Source organism: Empidonax traillii, unplaced genomic scaffold, assembly GCF_003031625.1.
Source record: "Empidonax traillii isolate 1590-97213 ecotype Southwest subspecies unplaced genomic scaffold, ASM303162v1 scaffold997:size582561, whole genome shotgun sequence".
Classification (NCBI taxonomy): domain Eukaryota; kingdom Metazoa; phylum Chordata; class Aves; order Passeriformes; family Tyrannidae; genus Empidonax; species Empidonax traillii.
This window is the reverse complement of record NW_020956190.1, coordinates 416,295-435,150: the sequence shown is the minus strand read 5'-3', so window position 1 is coordinate 435,150 and position 18,856 is coordinate 416,295. Positions and strand designations below refer to the sequence as shown.

The 18,856-nt window shown below is 35.1% G+C and overlaps 1 protein-coding gene across 10 annotated transcripts in view; it reads right to left on the bottom strand.

Annotated features, from left to right (window-relative positions):
- Positions 1-18,856, bottom strand: part of SYNE1 (spectrin repeat containing nuclear envelope protein 1) — a 276,624-nt gene that overhangs the window by 144,742 nt on the left and 113,026 nt on the right. For all 10 annotated transcript variants that reach the window (XM_027903871.1, XM_027903873.1, XM_027903872.1 and 7 more), the window contains 12 exons: positions 18,366-18,500; positions 17,360-17,518; positions 16,909-17,117; positions 16,528-16,636; positions 15,248-15,412; positions 13,203-13,370; positions 11,522-11,698; positions 10,125-10,265; positions 8,327-8,487; positions 5,374-5,524; positions 1,850-2,077; positions 1,213-1,311 (listed from right to left, as the gene is read on the bottom strand). In XM_027903871.1, coding sequence (XP_027759672.1) covers positions 1,213-1,311; positions 1,850-2,077; positions 5,374-5,524; positions 8,327-8,487; positions 10,125-10,265; positions 11,522-11,698; positions 13,203-13,370; positions 15,248-15,412; positions 16,528-16,636; positions 16,909-17,117; positions 17,360-17,518; positions 18,366-18,500 — 1,902 coding nt within the window. The remainder of the gene's footprint in view (positions 1-1,212; positions 1,312-1,849; positions 2,078-5,373; positions 5,525-8,326; positions 8,488-10,124; positions 10,266-11,521; positions 11,699-13,202; positions 13,371-15,247; positions 15,413-16,527; positions 16,637-16,908; positions 17,118-17,359; positions 17,519-18,365; positions 18,501-18,856) is intronic.

Sequence of the window (18,856 nt, the reverse complement as noted above, 5' to 3'; positions counted from 1 at the left end):
TGACACAGGAGAAGTAAGGAACAGTTACTGGAAACTTCTGTCAGTATCGGCTGAAGATATTTTTAATACAAATGGCACCTGATGCTGACTAGACTTTGGGGTGTTGCAATTTCTAGAAAGCGGGAAACTTGTCCATGTGAAAATGACTGAAATGTAGCACAATGAGTTAGAATTCACAGGTGTGCAATAGTAACAACAGTATTAATAGCTATAATTACAAGAAATCATACATAGGAGGAAATGTAAATTATAAGGAAAAAGCTGCTGATAATTTCACATTAAAGCATTTAATTATCATGATCCCCTAGGCAGAACAAGACTTTACAACAGTGTACTCAGCATATTCATAATGTTTAAAAGCCAGCAACATGTGCTTTCTGAATAAATTCTCCATATGCAAAGTACTTTTCCTCAAAAAGTATAAAGGTTTTTTGAAGTAGACAGGTCAGGTCTCCTTTGCATACAGCCTTTGCAAGTAGTTATCACTAAGTTCAAAAGAAATTATACGTATTTTACTGCAAGACCAATCTGCGTAAAATTTTTTATAATAATTTCTTGGAAAGATAGATAATGATTAGTGTGGGAAGAACATATCAGAACTTATAGACAAAAATACTGCACCAAATTTCCTGAGCTTAGGGATCATTTGTACTTTGAATATGAATCCAATATTTGTTTTCCTTTTGTAATGGACTGAACCAAATGTTCTAACACCGATGGCTTCTAACATCACAGAAAAAAGTTTGTCAGTTGAAACTCTGTCCAGTCTCCGCATTGTCCAAGAAAAACTACTTCTAAGGATATATTTTTTTAAATCACAGAGTTAACTATACCAAGATCCAAGTTTCATGAAAGTCTTAGAGGAAAAATATCTAAGGAATTGCTTCTTATGTTTCATTTTTCATAATGTTTTAGATGCATGAAGTTAAAAACAGTAACCTGAAGGATTAAGTCATACTTTTAGGCTTTCCTTTCTCTAGACTGGGGAAGAAACTCTCCAAGCCTGTCTGAAATGGTGACAAGAAATAGCTGAGGAAGTAGTTAAGCCATCCCTAACTCAGGCAGGCAGCCCTTGCCTCCTTCTGCCTCCATCCACGGGCTGTGTGGCATCAGGCAGCCTCCAGTCTGGAGGTTACTGGTATTTCTATAAGGGGGTCAGTGTGATACCGTTTCCCTTGAGTCAGTGAGGGGAATAGCTGGCCACACGCTCACCGTGCAATCCTGAAGGGCTGCATATGTTGCTGCTGCTGAAGAGCACGATGTGAGAGGCTCTGCCAGCTTAGCTTCAAATTCAGACACTGCCTGCTTCACCTATGAAAAAAAAGGCAAACCAGATTTTAAAACCAGCAGGAATTACATAAATGATTCTTTAAATAACATCTTTTAAATGCTTATTGCTAAGAGAATATTATATCCTAAGCCTTTGTAGGGCTGAGTGCCTTTTGAAGTTAAATGGCTTACTGTGCTCAGCATCTCCTGACTGGCATAATAACAGTATTTAAATTATTTTCCTTACAACCTCCAATCAACTCAAGATTGAAGTTAAACTGTTTGTAAGAAGTATGGATGTGGTTTATTAGTGCAATATGGATGTGGTGCAATAGTGCAATATGCAGGAGAATCTCTAAGGTTTTCTAAAAGACACCATAATTTTTAAGGGTGTATATTTCAGTAATTTTAAGTAATTCAAAGCATTAATTTATGTATCTAGGTCTTGCAATTACCTTCAAATGTAGTTATTTATTTCTGTCCATCTTATTATAATACACATTTTATATTCAATTTTTGAAAAATATAGAGTAATTCTATAAATTGCTGTGAACGATCCATTAAATTTTGCATTGTCTACCTGTTTAAGACTTTCTTCATATTTCTGCTGTGCTGATGCATTCCCTGTGATTGTTCCTTCCAGTCTCTGTGCATGATCTCTTAGCTCTTCACAATACCTTTTGACCTGAGTCAGTTTGGCTTTAATATGTGCACGTTCTCCAGAGGTAACAAACTGGGAAAAAGACTCGGCTTCCTCTTCTAGTTTTAAGATTCCAGTTATTTTACCATCTATGTCTTTAATAATAACCTAAAATGTAAAGTAATAGCAAAAAGAAGCAAAATAGGGTTTAAATTATCAGAATAGTATTTTCCAATTCCTCTTATTACCTGAGCTACTAATATCTTTCATCAAAAAAACTATATAAGACCAGAGTTCATTGACCACTTGAAATAACTTGTTACAAAAATCTTTAATATGACCTGTAAATACCCTTTTTCTTCTTGAAACTAGCACGGGAGAAGGTTTAAAATACAGCCTACCCTAAAAACAGTGTGTAAAAAGAGCAATTAGAATTGGTAGAAGTGCATCTCTTCCTACGTAGACAGGATGGTTTGTATTTTTAGTATCTCTTACTTCACAGAAAGTAATACACAGTTCTCTGTAAGATTCAAAATAAATAGAAGATCAGAAAATGTGAGTGTATAACTGAAAAAATACTGTTAAGGAGCTGAACCCCAACACTTGGTTATTCATGTTTAATAAGTTTTCAAGTCCTAACAAAATAAAACATGCTATGATTTAAAAAACAATTGCGAGTGTCTTCATTTTCTAATTTAAAATACTAAGGTATAATAAAGGATAAATTTAATTAGATGATAAGGTGGGGTTAGTGTGCCCTTAGGAAGGGTATTAAATTAAATAAAGAACCACATTAAAATGTAAATAGGAAACCATTAAACAAGGGTTATAATGGTCTTTGGTACTTTTCATGTCTTGTACATCAGTTAGTAAATGCATAAATACAAACTAGCACTGCCTTTACATTTTATCAGGTTCATGATAGCAACTGTGTCCTATTATTTTGCACTTGGTTTTATGACAAATTAGAAGAAAACCTGGCAGCTACAACACTCAAGAAACAAACAGTGTATCACATTCAGTGGCTATTTATTCAGTAAGCACCAATGAACTTGGAAATAAGTTTTTTCACAACAGCTTTTTTCAAAATTACTGTTGATGAGTTCTTCTCAAAAGTAATGGAAAACACTCTCTGGGAGAGATTTGAAAAAGCCAAGAATATTCTTTCAATTTGAAATAGGCAACAGCATTCTCAGATATAAAAATGTTAAGATATGTATGTATATGAAATCAACCAAAAACTTTCTTGAAATTGCACTCTCAAAGCATAGGAAGTGCCTAACTTCTGCTATAATTGTGATAAAACTACAGGATCTTTCTTGCCATTAGAAAGCTCAGAAGTAGCTCACTGCAACATTCAGTCAAAAATTAGCAGGGTGACTGTCAGAAAAAAAGGTGGTGCTATAAGAATTTATAGCGCTTCTTTATGCAATATATTCTGAATTAATTCAGATTATAAAATATCTTTTTTGCATGAGAATATGGTGCTGAGGAAAAATACCAGATTTGCAGCCCTGAAGCTGAAATTATCTAACAATGCAGCAGATACAAATGAGGCAATGCTTTCTCACTCCCACGCTATTCTGTTAAATTCACTCAGTTACATAAAAGAAGGTGGATAATTGAGGCCTTCAAACTCTCACTGAGTCTGCCACCAATGGTAACTACTTGTGATAACTGTCATTTTGTTCCACCAGGAATTTCGAAGAAATGTGTAGGTGAAAATCTGGCTCTGCTGAAGTCGTTGGGGCTTTGCAGTCAGTATCACCAAAAGGAGAATATTACCACTATGGTGTAGGCTCATTACATTCAGCTGAGCCCGGGTTTTTTATCTGGTCAGCCAAAGATATCAAGGAACACACGTTTTTTTATTAATTTGCCTTATGTTGCAATATTCCTTACTGATATGTTGTACTAGAAATTAAGAACGAAGTATGCTGATTGGTGTTGTGACACAGAGAAACTCATCAGGAAACTTATAGCAAAACGTAAAAAATTCTTCAAAATCAGGCACAAAGCAATGCTGCTGAGGTAGACCTCCATTTATGTCCGTGCACTGGAGGTTAGATGACTTGTTTCACATGTCACTCATAAAGCTCGTCTGTTCATCTAAGGTACAATGATGTCCCCTATGCCTTACATGGACGATTTTCTCTGCTTCATGTCTGTTCACTCAGGTGTTTATAAACATCATCTGCTGACCATTTTCTTTCTGTCATGGTGTTTAAATGTGTAAGAATTATGGTGGAATTTTCAGAAACTTTCAATGCAGTGTAAAAATCACTGCTTATCTGCATCTATAGTAAGGAATGGCCTTTCTGGGAAGTTGGTTGGAATGGGCTAGCTGGACTTAAGTAGGCTCCATTTAGACAGGCAAGAACTGACACACTGTAATGCAATGTTAGTATACTTTGATGCACTTATTTTGTGTCTTAAACATTGGAATTCTGTCCACCAATTACTGAAAAACAAGAAAACATGACAATGTTGGATTGGAATAAGTGCATGACAACATTGGAATAAGTGCATACACATTATTTCACAAGGAAACTGGTTTTGAATTGCTTTGGTGAAGTAAGAACTCAAGCACTGTTTTATTCTTCAATGATGAACTCAAGAGATTTTATTTATTTTGTGTATGTAAAGTTGTGAACAACGTCAGAACAGGAAAGTCTCTTGATAAACTGTTTCTGTCACATGAAACAAGTGCCTTATGGGATCCTTTGCAAATACTTAGTGCAAGGCTGGTCTGCAAGCAGCTGCACACCTGTGCACTTTATGAAGAACAACTGAGTCAAAGAATAGAGAAAATGGCAATGTGCATGAGGTACTGAGAAACCCTGTACCCTCAGAAACATGCTTTTTCAGAGAAGGTACATTTTAAATGAAAGGAAGGATATGAAGTCAGCCCTTGAAATGCAATGCTTGGAGACAATATGCATCTCAGCAGTACGAAACTAAATCACCATTTATCTATATCTACAGGAATGTACACAGACAAGTGTACATACATAAGAAAGTTAAATATAATAGCAATAAATGGTATGTAGGTTTTTATTTCAGCATAAAAGATACATAAATCATGTTATAACTTTAGCTTGCAAGATTAAAACCAAGTTCTATAGCCGCTAGCTAATATATGTTTTAAAAAACCCAAACCTTGTATTTATGCTGCTGGTTTGTACATCAGTTGAGATTACTCAAAGAATAAGAGGATTATAAATTATATTTTTAACCATACACACAAAGTCTTCATATATGTAAACTAAACACTGAAAGAGAAGGCAGCCTGTAAGAATTTTCCTTTAGTTTATGTAAAACCTCACTGCTTGGTATATTCATGTATAAAATGGTACATTATCATGGTAGCTTTGAAACATTTAAAATATCTCTTCTCCCACTGGCGTCAAGCAAAATGACAGATAAATGGGCTTTCACTGCTAAACGTAACAAGAACTAATCACCTTGATTTGGCTGATCTGTATGTCCAAAGGAGATGATGATGTTTCCAGAGTTTCCAGTTCTTTTTCTTGTTCAGCTATCCAGATGGACAGAGCTTCAAAATTATTGCCAAAATGATCCCACTTGTTTTTCATCATTTCCATGCTTTTAATACTAAAATTAACCAAATTAATTAGAGAGAATAAACAGTTTAATATAATGAAGCTGCCCATATTCTTGCTAAAATAAAAATGGAACTTATTCAATCTACAGGAGGATCTTTTAAAAATCTTCTGGTTTTAGAGGACCAAGTTGTGCATCTAAATTAAAACTTGGTCCTCTCTTAGACTGTGCACTAAATTCAAATAGTTATACTAGCTATAGTGGGGACACCAAAAGGTAAAAGAAAGTACAGCTTTATTCATCAGCTGTACAAGAATCTCACCACCACAGGAAGGGAAGGAAAAAAGAACATCAATAGGATTTATATGAAATAATATGGAATTATGATTATATCAGAAATCTATATATTTAGATAACTGAGTGCATAGATTTTAACCATTTTGTCCCTAGACCAGAATCATTAAAATGTGTAATGTGGATGTACACATAGCCACCAGTGCTTGACCGCTTTATTAAGCTTGTTTTTTTATAACAGCAATCTCCCCATCTTATAGGAAGTTTGTGATGCAATTTCTTATCAAGCCAAAGAATGAACAACAGATGTGACTCAACTTCCTCATAGTTAATAGGTTTATGTTCTTTGAAACATACATTATAGGTGCGTTAAACAGAGACAGATTATGACTGATGCTTCTATGTCTTGGAGAGCAAACAAAGCACCTTTTTTTTTTTTTTTTTTTTTTTTTTTTTTTTTTTTGTCCTAAGTAATAAGTCTAAGGCCATTATATAAGGCCTAAAAGCATTAAGTTCCAGTATACAAGTTTCTGCTCCTTTCAAGTAATTGTAAAGAAACCAGTACTGATGCAGGCCCTGCACACAGCTTGCAAACACACATTTTCTGTTTCACTGAAAATATTAAAATTCCACCATAAAAGTCTGAATATTACAAAATTTCAAAATACATGTTCCTTTTAAATATAGCCTTAAAAACCATTCCATGTTAAAAAGTTTTTAACATCTTTCCCCCCCTTATTAAAGCTAGAGGAAACTTTAAGAAAAGATGTAGCCTAAAAATGTAAAAATTAGTATTTTTATTTTTTGTTATTTATTTTCAAAATGAAAAAAAAAATTAGGAGTGTCAACAGCCATTTACTGATAAGAGTGTATGCAAATTCAAGTTACTTGTAGGAAATTAATGTGCAAAAATATTTCACTCAAGACCAGCCCAAGAAAATAAAACTGGAAATCAGAACCAAGGGACCAAACGAGTGACACAACTCCTGAAAACCCTTAGTTTTTGTATCTGCTTTTCTGACAGCTTTAAGAAAGCCGCAGATAAAGAATATTATCCCAAACACACTGCACAGCTGTCCATGTTCTCCTTGGAAAACAGGTGGGTTAAATTCTTGCTGTGGAGAGCTGCTTAAACTTTTCACTCCTTTTGCTGTTCATTGCTATAGTATGTACCTTATGTATTCGGAACACCTTCACTTCAAATTCAGCCAAGATTTTTATTGGTGATGCAAGTTAAAACATAACCCTTACACACTTATTATATGTCCTCTACCTTCACTACAGAGAATTGTATGTATTTGCATGTTTTACAGAATGGATTTAGTTTTTTATTATTTGTCACATTACCACAGACATCCTGTAAAATGCATAAATTCATCGAAACCTATTTCATATCTACACTGAAAGGGTATGTCAATGATCACTTTCATTTAAAAATAGGTGACATTATTTAAAAAATAAATATTCATTGTTGGAAGGGTGATTTTCTTGGATTAAAAAATCACACTAGTTTTCTAATGGTGGAGGAAATTATATATAAAGTATTTAGTAAGAGATGGTAGAATATGACCACACATTACTGTAACACTTCATATTGGAGAAAGAATTATATAAAAAAATTTGATAACCATTTACTGCAAAGGGTAGTTATTCTGGCTTATAACTGTCCCTCCACATTAGGAAGAAAACAGCACAAAATTAAAATCAGACTAGCATGGCAGTGGTCAATATGGGAAAAAAATCCCAAAAATTTGGGTGTTGCCCTTTGCTCATATTCAGATAGAGATAGTGGCACCTGCTTAAACTTACACAGCAAATTATTCACAGAGTAATTTTAGTAAGACAAGACAGAATTGGCACATATATCTATAATTTGGGTATCAGATCTGGTATGTGCAAAAAAATAATGATTTCATACATATATATAAATGTATGAATATATGGATGGATCAAAGGAGAATAGCAACAGCTGAAGTTGAGTAACTGAGTTGCTTGTTTGAGAGAAGGGATGAAATTTTTACAAAAACAAAAAGCTACAAATATTTAACAAGCTTCTCTTGGAGTTTGAACTTTAATTTTTCAACAAAATTTTGCAAATTATGTCTTTGTTTTTTGCAGAAGCAGCTTTTGATAATGCCTATGAAATATAATTGGGCATTCAGCTAAAATGAAGGCACTTCTTAACACTCCTAAGGAGAAAGTGGAGCATGGAAAACTGAGGCAAATAAAGTAAATGTGGTCCTCTCATACTTGCACTGAGTTTTTTCTTTCTGAAAGGGTCCAGTACCTCAAAAATGAGCTTAATCACCCCTTCTTTACAAGACTGGGACTTAAGTGACAGGTTAAATGTAACTAACTTCTACTAACGATATATTATTAAAAAAATATTTCATTTGCACACACTCTTTTGACATATTTGGTACTATAACTTGGTTTTTATGCCAGGGAAGCTGGAAATGATGGAGCTGATGAGACAACGTGAAATGCTGACAAAGTATTCTAGAAATCTGATCCAATCTTATAGTGAAGAATAAATATTAGGACTTGTTAAGAACATACTCTTCTTCAAGAGTAACTTCCACTTTTTTCACTTGCTCTTGGATTGATTTTGCCTGATGCTGAAGAGATTGCTTGTTCTTTGAACCAAGCTGTATCTCAGAAGAATTCTTCACCAGATTCTCAGCCTGCACTGCCATTGCTTCAGTCTGTTTAGAAAGTTCCTGTAAGGATGCAAGTCATATTAATACAACTAATCATAACTAATAATAAACAGTTCCATATATTTATACAGAAAGTATTTCTCCTCAATGTTTGTGGTTGGAAAAGAGTATCTGGGTCCTACATGTATATTTTGAATATGTAAATATTTAAAACCAATCTCATGTTGCATTTAAGAAAAGTTCATTTGAGTAAGCTAGCTTGAATTAAATTTATCAAGGGAAGTTTTACACGCAAAAGTTTTTAACTCAACAAATCAAAATTTATCCTACAGCTCTTCAAGACATTTATTTTTGAATTGTGGAAGATGTGATGGTTTTAGTCTAGGCCTTCCTGGTGACCAGTTTGTAACCAAGAAAGTAGCCAAGTACAGCCAATTGTATTCCATACAATTTTTACGTAAACCAGAGTATAAATAAGTCGGAGATTAGAGACCTCGCTCTCTTCTCTTCCGGCGAGGTTTGGGAACAGTGGGTCCCTGCGTTGGTCTCGCTTATCTAAGGCTGAGGCCTGCAGAGTCCACTGTCCTGCCACGTGGAGGTTTGGAGAGTGCTGGCTGTGACTGCCGATCCTGCTGTTCTAAGAGACGTGGTGAAATCTGTTTTGTTAGTAATTAGTCTAGTTTGATCTAGTATACCTATTCGGTGTCCCTTTTGTTCCCTTTCGTCCCCTTTTTTCCCCTTTCCCTATCCCTTCAGGGGGAGGGGGGACCCCCTTTTACTGTGTATATAGCATCTTAACTGTACATAATTAAAATTCACGTAAATATAAATATATTTTTATATAAGCAGTTTGACTGTGGGTTCTTTAATTTTTATAGTTTCTTTCTCCTTTAACCTAAAGGAAAAAAGGAGGAGGGAAGAGAGCTGCTGTCCTAACTTTCAGGCATTTGGCAGGGAGCCAAGTCCAAACCGTCACAGAAGATTATATGCATCTTTTTTCCATTTTTAGATCCTACTATTTACAAAGTGGATTTTGCAGTATCTTTATATTTTGTATTTTCCCCTTGTTTAGCAACTATTTTCTGTCACAAATGTTAAACCTATACACCAGAACAATGGATGCTGAGTATAACCAAGATATCTGTAATTTACCATTGGATTCATCAAAGGTTAACAGCAGTGTGAAAAGCATGGCACTTAGGAAAAACAATCCCTATTATTACTTCTCCAGTAGTAAATGAAGTGGGTTGGGATAATTCTGTAATACTAATGGCAAGTGGCATATTCTGGATTATGTCCACAGTGAAAAAGTCTCTCTTTTTTCTTCTCAGGTCTAAACCAGTGCCAGTTGTCACATTTCCCATAACCTTGCCGAAGTGCACCCTATTAATGTTGATATGCAAGTGCTCAACATTGGTTTATTAGCATGGATGATTACTGAGCACAAAATGGGAAGTCCTCAAAGTCATTTTAATTTTCATGCATGTGCTTGAGATGCAGACTTTGAGTAATCCTTCATGATTTTTTTTATCGAATGACTTTTTACATCTAAGCAGTTTACCCAGCCTCTCATCTGTACATGCAATTTGCACTGGCACAATGGAAAACCATGCAAAGATTGAAAGCAATACACTCAACACATGCCAACAAGCAAAGAAGAAAGATATCTCAGCTCCTGTATTTCACACAGGAAATACCTTTGTCTGATCCAGTTCTGAGGAGAGGCTCTCTAAACTGCTAAAGTTTAAGATACGTTCAAGTACAGAGCTTGCTTGATTGAGGTATTTTACTACCGTTTCTTTGTCTCTTTCAAACTGCTCCCATTTATTTATTGTGACCTAAAAAACAAACAAACCCAAAAGAGGAACATAAAAGACAAAGAGATCAAAGGGGAGAAAACAAACTTTTCAGTGTAAGTTACTGAAGAAGAAAAAAGAGAAAGTCCAGACATAAAACAATTTTTCCCAAAAAGCCATCTACTCAACAGATGCAAAAGTTCTAAACCAAATAACAGTTTTCCCTTGATTTTTCACAGATTCATACTGTGCTGTGCTAAAAACCTCTGTTCTCTAAGGTGCCAGCAATATTTAAATCTTTTATTTGAATGTCCTATAAGAAGTCTGAAGTAACACATGCAGAGACTTTCGCTTGTGGTGACAGATAGTCAAAAATATCTAAAAGGATTTTCACGTTCTTTAATGAAATAAATTATACTAGAAGAAAATCCCTTACTCACAGGAAAAACATACGTAAGAACTTATTTGCTCTTTTCTGATAATGTAGAACTTTGATTAACATACAGCATTTAATTATCAGTCACAAGAATTATGACAGCTTAAAAAATTATTTTCTTGATTATGAAGTAGAGCTTAAGGCATTATATATAAGAATCCTTAGAGAAAAAATGGGCTTCAATAATAAATACTTACATAAATATGTTATTTGAGCTCTATTGATCATGTTTCTCATCTTTTGTTTTATGATGGGGAATACTTTTGACTTTAAACATGGAATAATGTACAGTTAGATTAACATTCTGCTTAGAGAAACGCAAAGGGCAAATCACATATGGGTGCAAGAAGGTATAAATTCTAATCCCAGTGCAGTCAGTGATTAGTCATACAAGCTGAAGCAATCCATTTGATTTCTCTGTGACTTTTTCCTTCCTTCTTTAAATTTAGGATGACAGCATGTATTTCACACAGTAGTTGAGAAGATTATATTTGCACAACTTCATGTGATATTAACCCAATACCCAGCCTAAGGACTCAGAATTAAAGGCTTTCACCTTTAGTAATTAGGAGAAAGACCCCCATTTAAAAATTAATTCACAGATAAATTAATTAAAATAACAATTATAAATCATTTGGGACTTTTAAACACTTCCAAACAAAATACTGTTTCTTTATTAATTAAGAGGTGTACAGCAGCTTCAAGAAGTTTCCATGGAGGTGCTGACCATGAAAACTCCAAGGACCAAGAGTCAGAGATGAGAAAGTGAGCTCAATTTTTTTACATTAAAAAATGAGGGTTTTACTAAGTTGAAAAAGAAGAAGAAAGCATGGGGCTTTATTTCTATATGGAAAGGACCCACCTGCAGTTGCTCTTCGCGTTTCTCCATAGTCTGCTGCATGTTCTCCAATGTTCCCTCCAATTTTTGCAAATCTTCTCGCACTGTGCTGGGCAGTCCACCTTCGACCTGCAGCCGTTTGGCTTGGGAAATCTGCTTTTGCACATCTTGTCTTTTTGCACGCAGTCTCCTTGTCCTTTGCTAAAAGGATTCATCCAACAGGAAGGATTAGACTTTTTAGCTCCTTTGGAAAACTCGCACAGTGCAACTACTTTCTGTTTTTGTATGGGTATGCAAGCAGAGTAACAGACAACTGTGGCAAGTACTCTTCAGTGTCTCATATACTCTACAAGTACGTGCCTTGGCTTCCAAACTGTCTATACACCTTTTGTGGCATACAGATGTGAGAAAAAGAGTGACAGTGTGGCCATTTATCCAAAAAAGTATTTGAGAAAGCAGAAGTCACAGCAGTTGTGCAATCACAGCACGAGACACAGGCGAATGTGTTTGTCGTGACTGCCTGGAAGCATTCAGGCCTGCTCTGCACTTTTTTAAGGCACAGGTTGGAACCTCAGATTTATCATTGCAGTGTATCAGCCTTATTGGAGAGCAGAAGGGGAATGGCTAAGTTGTGCAACTCTTTCCTGGATTTGTTCTGTTTTGTAGCACTATCAGAAACTCCTAAGACTACATCCTTTCTCCTTTCTAACATGTCTGACCTATACCAGCCTTGCTAAGTAAGCTCACAGTTCCCTGCTCAATTCTGCTCTGTGTATCTTTGGGTCTGTGCCAAAGTCCATTTCATATTACACACAAAAAAAAGAACTCAATGAGAAGCTAACTATTTCTACTACCTCTCCTAAGATCAATAAGGAATGCAGAGTATTAAAAGAATTAATACAATCCTTAACACACAATAGTGCTTACAAACTCCAAAGAGTTTAGGTAAGACACAGGTAAGACTTAGTAGTGCTTGGTCAGACACTAATCCATGTCCGACCTTACAGAAATAGATGTTAATATAAAAAAAATAATGCCCAACCATTGGCAGTAAATTATTCTAGTTCTTATTAGCTTTAAACAGGTTTTAATTTCCCATATTTGGCCTTAAGGGCCATGATTCTTGCTGTATGCAAACCATATCACTGATTATTATTGTAGCTTGTAGATATTTTGATCTAATATCAGTGTGTAAAAAGCCTCCTGCTCTAGTCCTACAGAATGGAGGCCCATCTGTCACAACAGTAGCTATCTAGAGAAGGAGATGAGGCTAGAGGTACACCTTCCCTCCAGCATTTAGAGTTGGGGGCCACATCAAACTGCTGAAGTAGAGAAATTTCCAAAGCCAGAATTGTATCCAATTTCCCCATGATTGAATCTGAAATGAATGCTTTAAAATGGTAGAAAGATAGAGTCTACATATTTGCAGAGTATATTTACCCAAAATTTAAAGTAATGAAACTTGTTTTTCAGGTGTTTTGTGCCTAAAAAGATGCATGAAATAAAAGTTGAAAAACAAGCTCATCTTTAAAAAATATTGAAAACCTTTTTCCTTAAAAGAAATTCATACTAGGCCATGCAAGACTGTTTCCTCTATAACTCTTCCAAGTTATGCTAATGTACATCACAAAATTTTGTAATTACATAAATTCTTCCTTTTTTTTTAAAAAAAAAAAAAGTATACGGACATGAGTAATTTTCCTACCTGATGATGAAGTAGTAGCTGCTGAGCTTGTAATAAATTTTCTGTATCCAGGATCTTTTCAGCCTCTGCTTGGACTTCTCTAGAGTTGTTGATTAACTCTTCAATTGCACTTTTAACTTCTTCTTTGTACTGGACACAGTCTCCAACAGCGCCTAATGTATTTTCAATCTACAATTACAGATAACTTTAAGTATTTCATGTTGAAAGGAACACATCTGTATTTTAAGAGTACATTTATATTTAGAATATTTTTTCAAAAAGTACAGTAAATTGTTTAAATTCAAAGCATTCTTGACACCTTTAACTCTACATTGAAAGACTGTCTATAGACTCAAAATGTGAGGAGACCTATGTCTTGTTTAAACATATTCCCTTTGCCATGTGACAAACAGCCATCCGTGACAACCACTTACTGGTGATCACTTAGAAAATCCACACTCTTCTTATCCTTGCAAGCTTACCCAGATTCTGAAACACCTCCGATACTCAACTCACAAAAAATCTTCTTACCATTTGGACTGTTTTGAGCAATGCTTTGGTGATTCACAAATACATTAAAATGCCCTACTACCCTGGTCATACGGACCACAATGTGCATGTAGTGCAATGTCCAGTCTCAGCTTGCAGAACTTTTTAAAGAGAAAGGTATATCGACATATCTGAATGTTTTACCCTCTTTGCATTGTTCAGCTAACTACTGGTGGCTTATTCTCAGTACAGGCTCTGTTCCTCATACAATTCCTGAGTTTTAAGGTTTTAATCATAAAGTATTCTGGATATTTTCCTTTCCTCTCCCCTCTCCTTTTTTCCACTTTGGAGAGTCTTCAGATTCGAGCCATTCAGTTTCCTGTTATATAAATGTTTAGTTCTTACTCTCCTAAACCATTGCTGAACTCGGGAAACACCCTTTATCAGTGCTCGTCTAAACAGTATCATCCATCTGATTAACAAACTTTATAAATACTATTCAGACTCTTAAGCATCAGCAGTCTTTTAACTACAGTATAGAGTACCATTTAGATTATGCTTTTAGATTCAAAATAACTATAGATTCTACCTCTTATTTTCTTTTATTACCTTCATTACTTGCACTCCCCTATAGTTCTGACTTTCAGAGAAAATAAAAAAGCAAAAGTAATTAAACACCGAAAAACCCCATAAAACCTTAAAAAAAAAGGTATTATCCTATTTTTTTGCAGTCACTTGGAAATCACAACATTGGTTGCCCCAACTTTCCAAACACAGTTTTCAGACCACAGAAGTTTAGACAAGTTTAAATAAATACACAGAACTTCAATACATTTGGAACCCTAAGAAGACCTCCACAAGAATTGATATTAACAATGGATTTTGAAGTCTGAACATTTTCTCTGTCCTGAATTCTTTGTGGGTCTATTCCACCTTCTAAGTGCAAGGTGCTTTAAGTTTCACCTGCTTTTTCTTTTAACTATATAAACTATAAAGCTGTAAGTTCCCTGAAAGACCAGGGAACTCAAGGGTTTAGTGGTTCTGAGAGGTTCTGCTTGTTATGAGTTAGAAATTTTCCATGATTTCCACAGTTACAGTATCTCATTATCATTCAGGTCTCAGAGAACTGCAGCCTTTTCCTGCAAATTCAGGGCATGATAGACATCCTTAATGATTAGAAACCACCTCAAAGTACTACATTATTTCAGCATAAAGATAAATAAATGAAGATTGAAGTCAAACTCTATATTCACAAGCTGATGTGCATCACAGTTTTGCCGATGTTCACTACAAGTTGATTTTAAAAAACTAGAAATATGGACATTTTGATCCGAGAAACATTCATTATGATACTTTCCCATTCTGCAAAGGGAAAAGATCCACTATAATAATGTCAGTATTTTTTGCCTGCTAGTCACAATGCTTTGCTACCCATGGCGTACAAATGAATTATTTCTTGCTGAATGCTTGCAGTTTAATTAAAAAGCACAGCAGGGAACTTCTGCTTGTAAAGCCATGATTGATGTCATTTCATGCAACACTGTAAATGGAGAGTTCTTGTGTGTCTCCTAGCGTACCTCAGCCAGCATATCTAGGAGTCCCTTGAAGTCACTGGAAAGTTTACAAAGCTCATCCTCTGTCTCTTTGGCCTCCAACTCAGGACATACTGCAGTCAAAACAGCAAGTCTGGATTTCAGCCAGCTGTGATTTTCTCCATGCTTGTGAATATGCTTCCTGATTTCCTACAGAAAAAAAATCAAAACTTATTTTCTTCAAATAAACAGAATTAATAACTAGCATTCATAGAATCAGTTCAAAGATTAGTAGTTTAAATGTACTACCTTGCTTTTAACAGTAGAAATTTTTCTAGCATTTTTCTATTTACATACCCTATCAGATTATGTTCCAGTCAATGGCTAGAAATTTGCATTTTTCCATAGACTTTACTCCACTACCACTTAGACTGTTCATTAGTAAATAATAGAGAAGTACTTTTTCCTCACAAACTAACATTTTTAATTACAATATATACATAAACGGCGGATATTACATACATATTTTGTATATAATGACCATATTTCTTTGTTATAATTTAAATCTTAATTGCTGACTTTTACAAATATATTATTTCACATCATACAAAGTTTTGTGTATCTTTTTTTCCATTTAAATAGCTTTCCCCCCACTCTATCGAGGTCATCCTAGTAATGTTTCTCTGTATAGTCAGCCTCATAACTGGCTCACAAACATCTATAGTATGTGACATTCCTATTTTTGCTTCTAGTATGTGAAATCAAAAAGAAAGAAAGAAGGGTCAAGCTGGGTCCCAAGTGACACAATAAATTATTGCCTAAAACCAATTTAATTAACCAACTCAGTTTTCAAGTATTCTATCCCTTCTGTTACCAGTCTCCAATGCAAAAGTGAATGGCAGAATATCTTTTCCTCCCCCATTATTCTATTGTAGAAGAGAATTTTTATTATAGAAGATTTCCTTAAATGTAAGTAATTAAATGTAAGATCATTCAAAAATCTGCAATCCAGAAATTTTTGCTTTTCTCTGCATAGCACCTTTAACTATGCATGCAATAGGATCAGGGGCAAATATTTATTCTATCTGTTCTAAATATACAGGGAAAGAGACCTGCCATTCTCTAAATTATTAAAAGTAGGAACTTCTGCCACACTTTGTTGCATGTGCAACTTTCTCATGGATATGTTTTTAAGAATACCAGGAATCAGCAAAGCTACTACTATGTCTACAGTGAAATCAGTTGCACAGATTCAGAATAGAATTTTATCCAGAGTCCGAGTAGCGATGACCATAGCTTTGTTAGAATATAAGCCAAGGACTCACCTCAACAGATGCTTTACATTGCTTGTATTTGGCAGTATCACTAACATTTTCCTTTATCTTCTTTAGCTCTCTTTCTGTTGACGAAATCCAATTTGCCAATTCAGAAAATCTGAAATAAAACATCACATAATGTAAAACAAAAAGAAAACAGTTAGACAAAAACTGGCACCACCAAACAGTAACCTCTTAAACGTAACCAAAAAATTATAAACCCAACTCAAAGCCCCACCATAATTTGTGGAATTACTACATAAATTATAGTTTTCTACATGAAGCTAACATCACTTTATCAGTCTTTATATGATACTGATCTATGATGACATATAGAGGAGTGACCATGCATAAGGCTCTACATGACCCAGCTAGCAATTGAGCTGACACCTGCTCTTATAGCCCTTCCAGGTGTCCGAGTGCTCTGTTAGCTTCATGTATGTGCTGTCTATCTGGGATTTGAGCTCCTTCAGGACTCGTTGGCTGCTTTCCAGTGTACCCCTCACTGGATCAGAAACTGGCAGTTTTTGGCACAGTTCTTCAATTCGTTGTAGCCTTTTCTCACACAGGTGGTAAGATCCCTTATCACCGAAGAACAACTGATGGGAGACAAAGCAGAAAATTCAATAAAAATACAAACTCGCAGAAATCACAAAGCATTATCTATATATTTTTTTTAATAAACTACTAAGATCAAAAAAATTTTTGTTAAAGACCACAAAAACTGATCTAGGCTGGGCACAAAGTGTTTGGTGGCTTAAATACTGGTCAGAATTTCAGTTTATTATTGACACTTAAAATTTATTTCTGTAAATGCCCCATGGTGGTGTATAATTCATACCACATGTTCCTTGATCATTCTTTCATTGCCTTCTCTTGATAACACCTTGTTCTGTCGAGCTAGTTCAGTTTTGCATTCCTCCACTGTGACCAGGAACTTGCTTTTCTGTACTTCAATCTTCAAGTGGATCAAATGATATGGAGCTTCTGTCTGGAGATCCTGCACACCCAGCGGGGCAATAAAGAAGCACAGAGAAAAAACACTACTCCTATTACCTCAGGCTAAAGTTACTACAAATAAATTATCTAAAAACTGATAATATAGAAAATTAGACATATATGTGCATGAACCGAAAGGGGTTTCTCTGTATTCATTTTGTTACCAATATGTCTTAGATATAAGGTCGTAAGTTGAGACCAAAATGTGTATGTATATGGCACATCACAGAGACATCTTCATTCTCGGCAAGACATGTCAAGTATTTCCTGTATAAAATAGTATTCGCAATTGTTTCCAGAGATTGCTGCTTGCTTGCAAGTGAGAGACCAGTCAAATATCACTCCCTGTTTGACCAGCAACACGCTGTAGCAGGGAAAAAAATTCCATAGATTATGAGTAAAGTTTGTTGAGTTTTTAGAGTCTTTGGCAGAAGACACAATTAAAACTGACAGCCTGATGTCTTACAGATTTTTTTTTTGTTTGGTTGGGAAGGTAACTGCAATCATTCAACATCAGCATAAAGAAAAGCTAGCATCTATTCTCAAGAAATGTTCTTAATGCAGGTATCACTACAGCTATATGTAGGGGGAAAATTAAGATTTTATAAATAATGTCTCACATTTCTTGACTTCACTTAACCACTTTACAGGGTTTTTTCAAGCTGCTATTTGTAGGTGTAGCTGCATCTAATGTTGTAAGATAGAATTTGTTTCTTTTTTTCCCAATTATGCAGGAAGACAAATAATCAACTTATTTGGTTTTGGTTTTTTTTTTTTTTCAGTATACAAGTCATGCAGAAACTTTTCAAAATGAAGATTTGCAATTGCCAGAGGCATCATTCACTAACCTTCCACTGCCTATGGAGTTTTCTCACAGCTTCCTGCAGGCTGTGTTGCTCTTGTTCTGGGAGGATGTCAGTAAGTTCATCACAAGCTTTCAGAAAGGCATTTAGGACTCTCTGATCCAACTGGTTAAAGAATTCCTGAAGTTGAGGCAGAAAGTGAGAAGGTGAGAAGATGAAGTTGGTTACTGATGTGGTAACCTGCCAGCATAAAGTTCCCAACACACACTGTAAGTTTCAAGGGTACTTCTGTTGCACTGAAGAATTTAAGTTTGAGCTAAGGAAATAACTATTTCTTGCTATTTAAAGTCCAGCAAATTAATTTATTCTCATCCAGTACACTGAGATAGTATTTTAACAAGAATACATTTTAAAACTACATGCATAACTAATGGTTATAATACAGACACAGGAATTAATCTGAGAAAAAGAGCAGTGGATATGTGAGACTGGCAAAATATAGTGTTCTAACTCTCAATGGTTCTACTGACAAAACC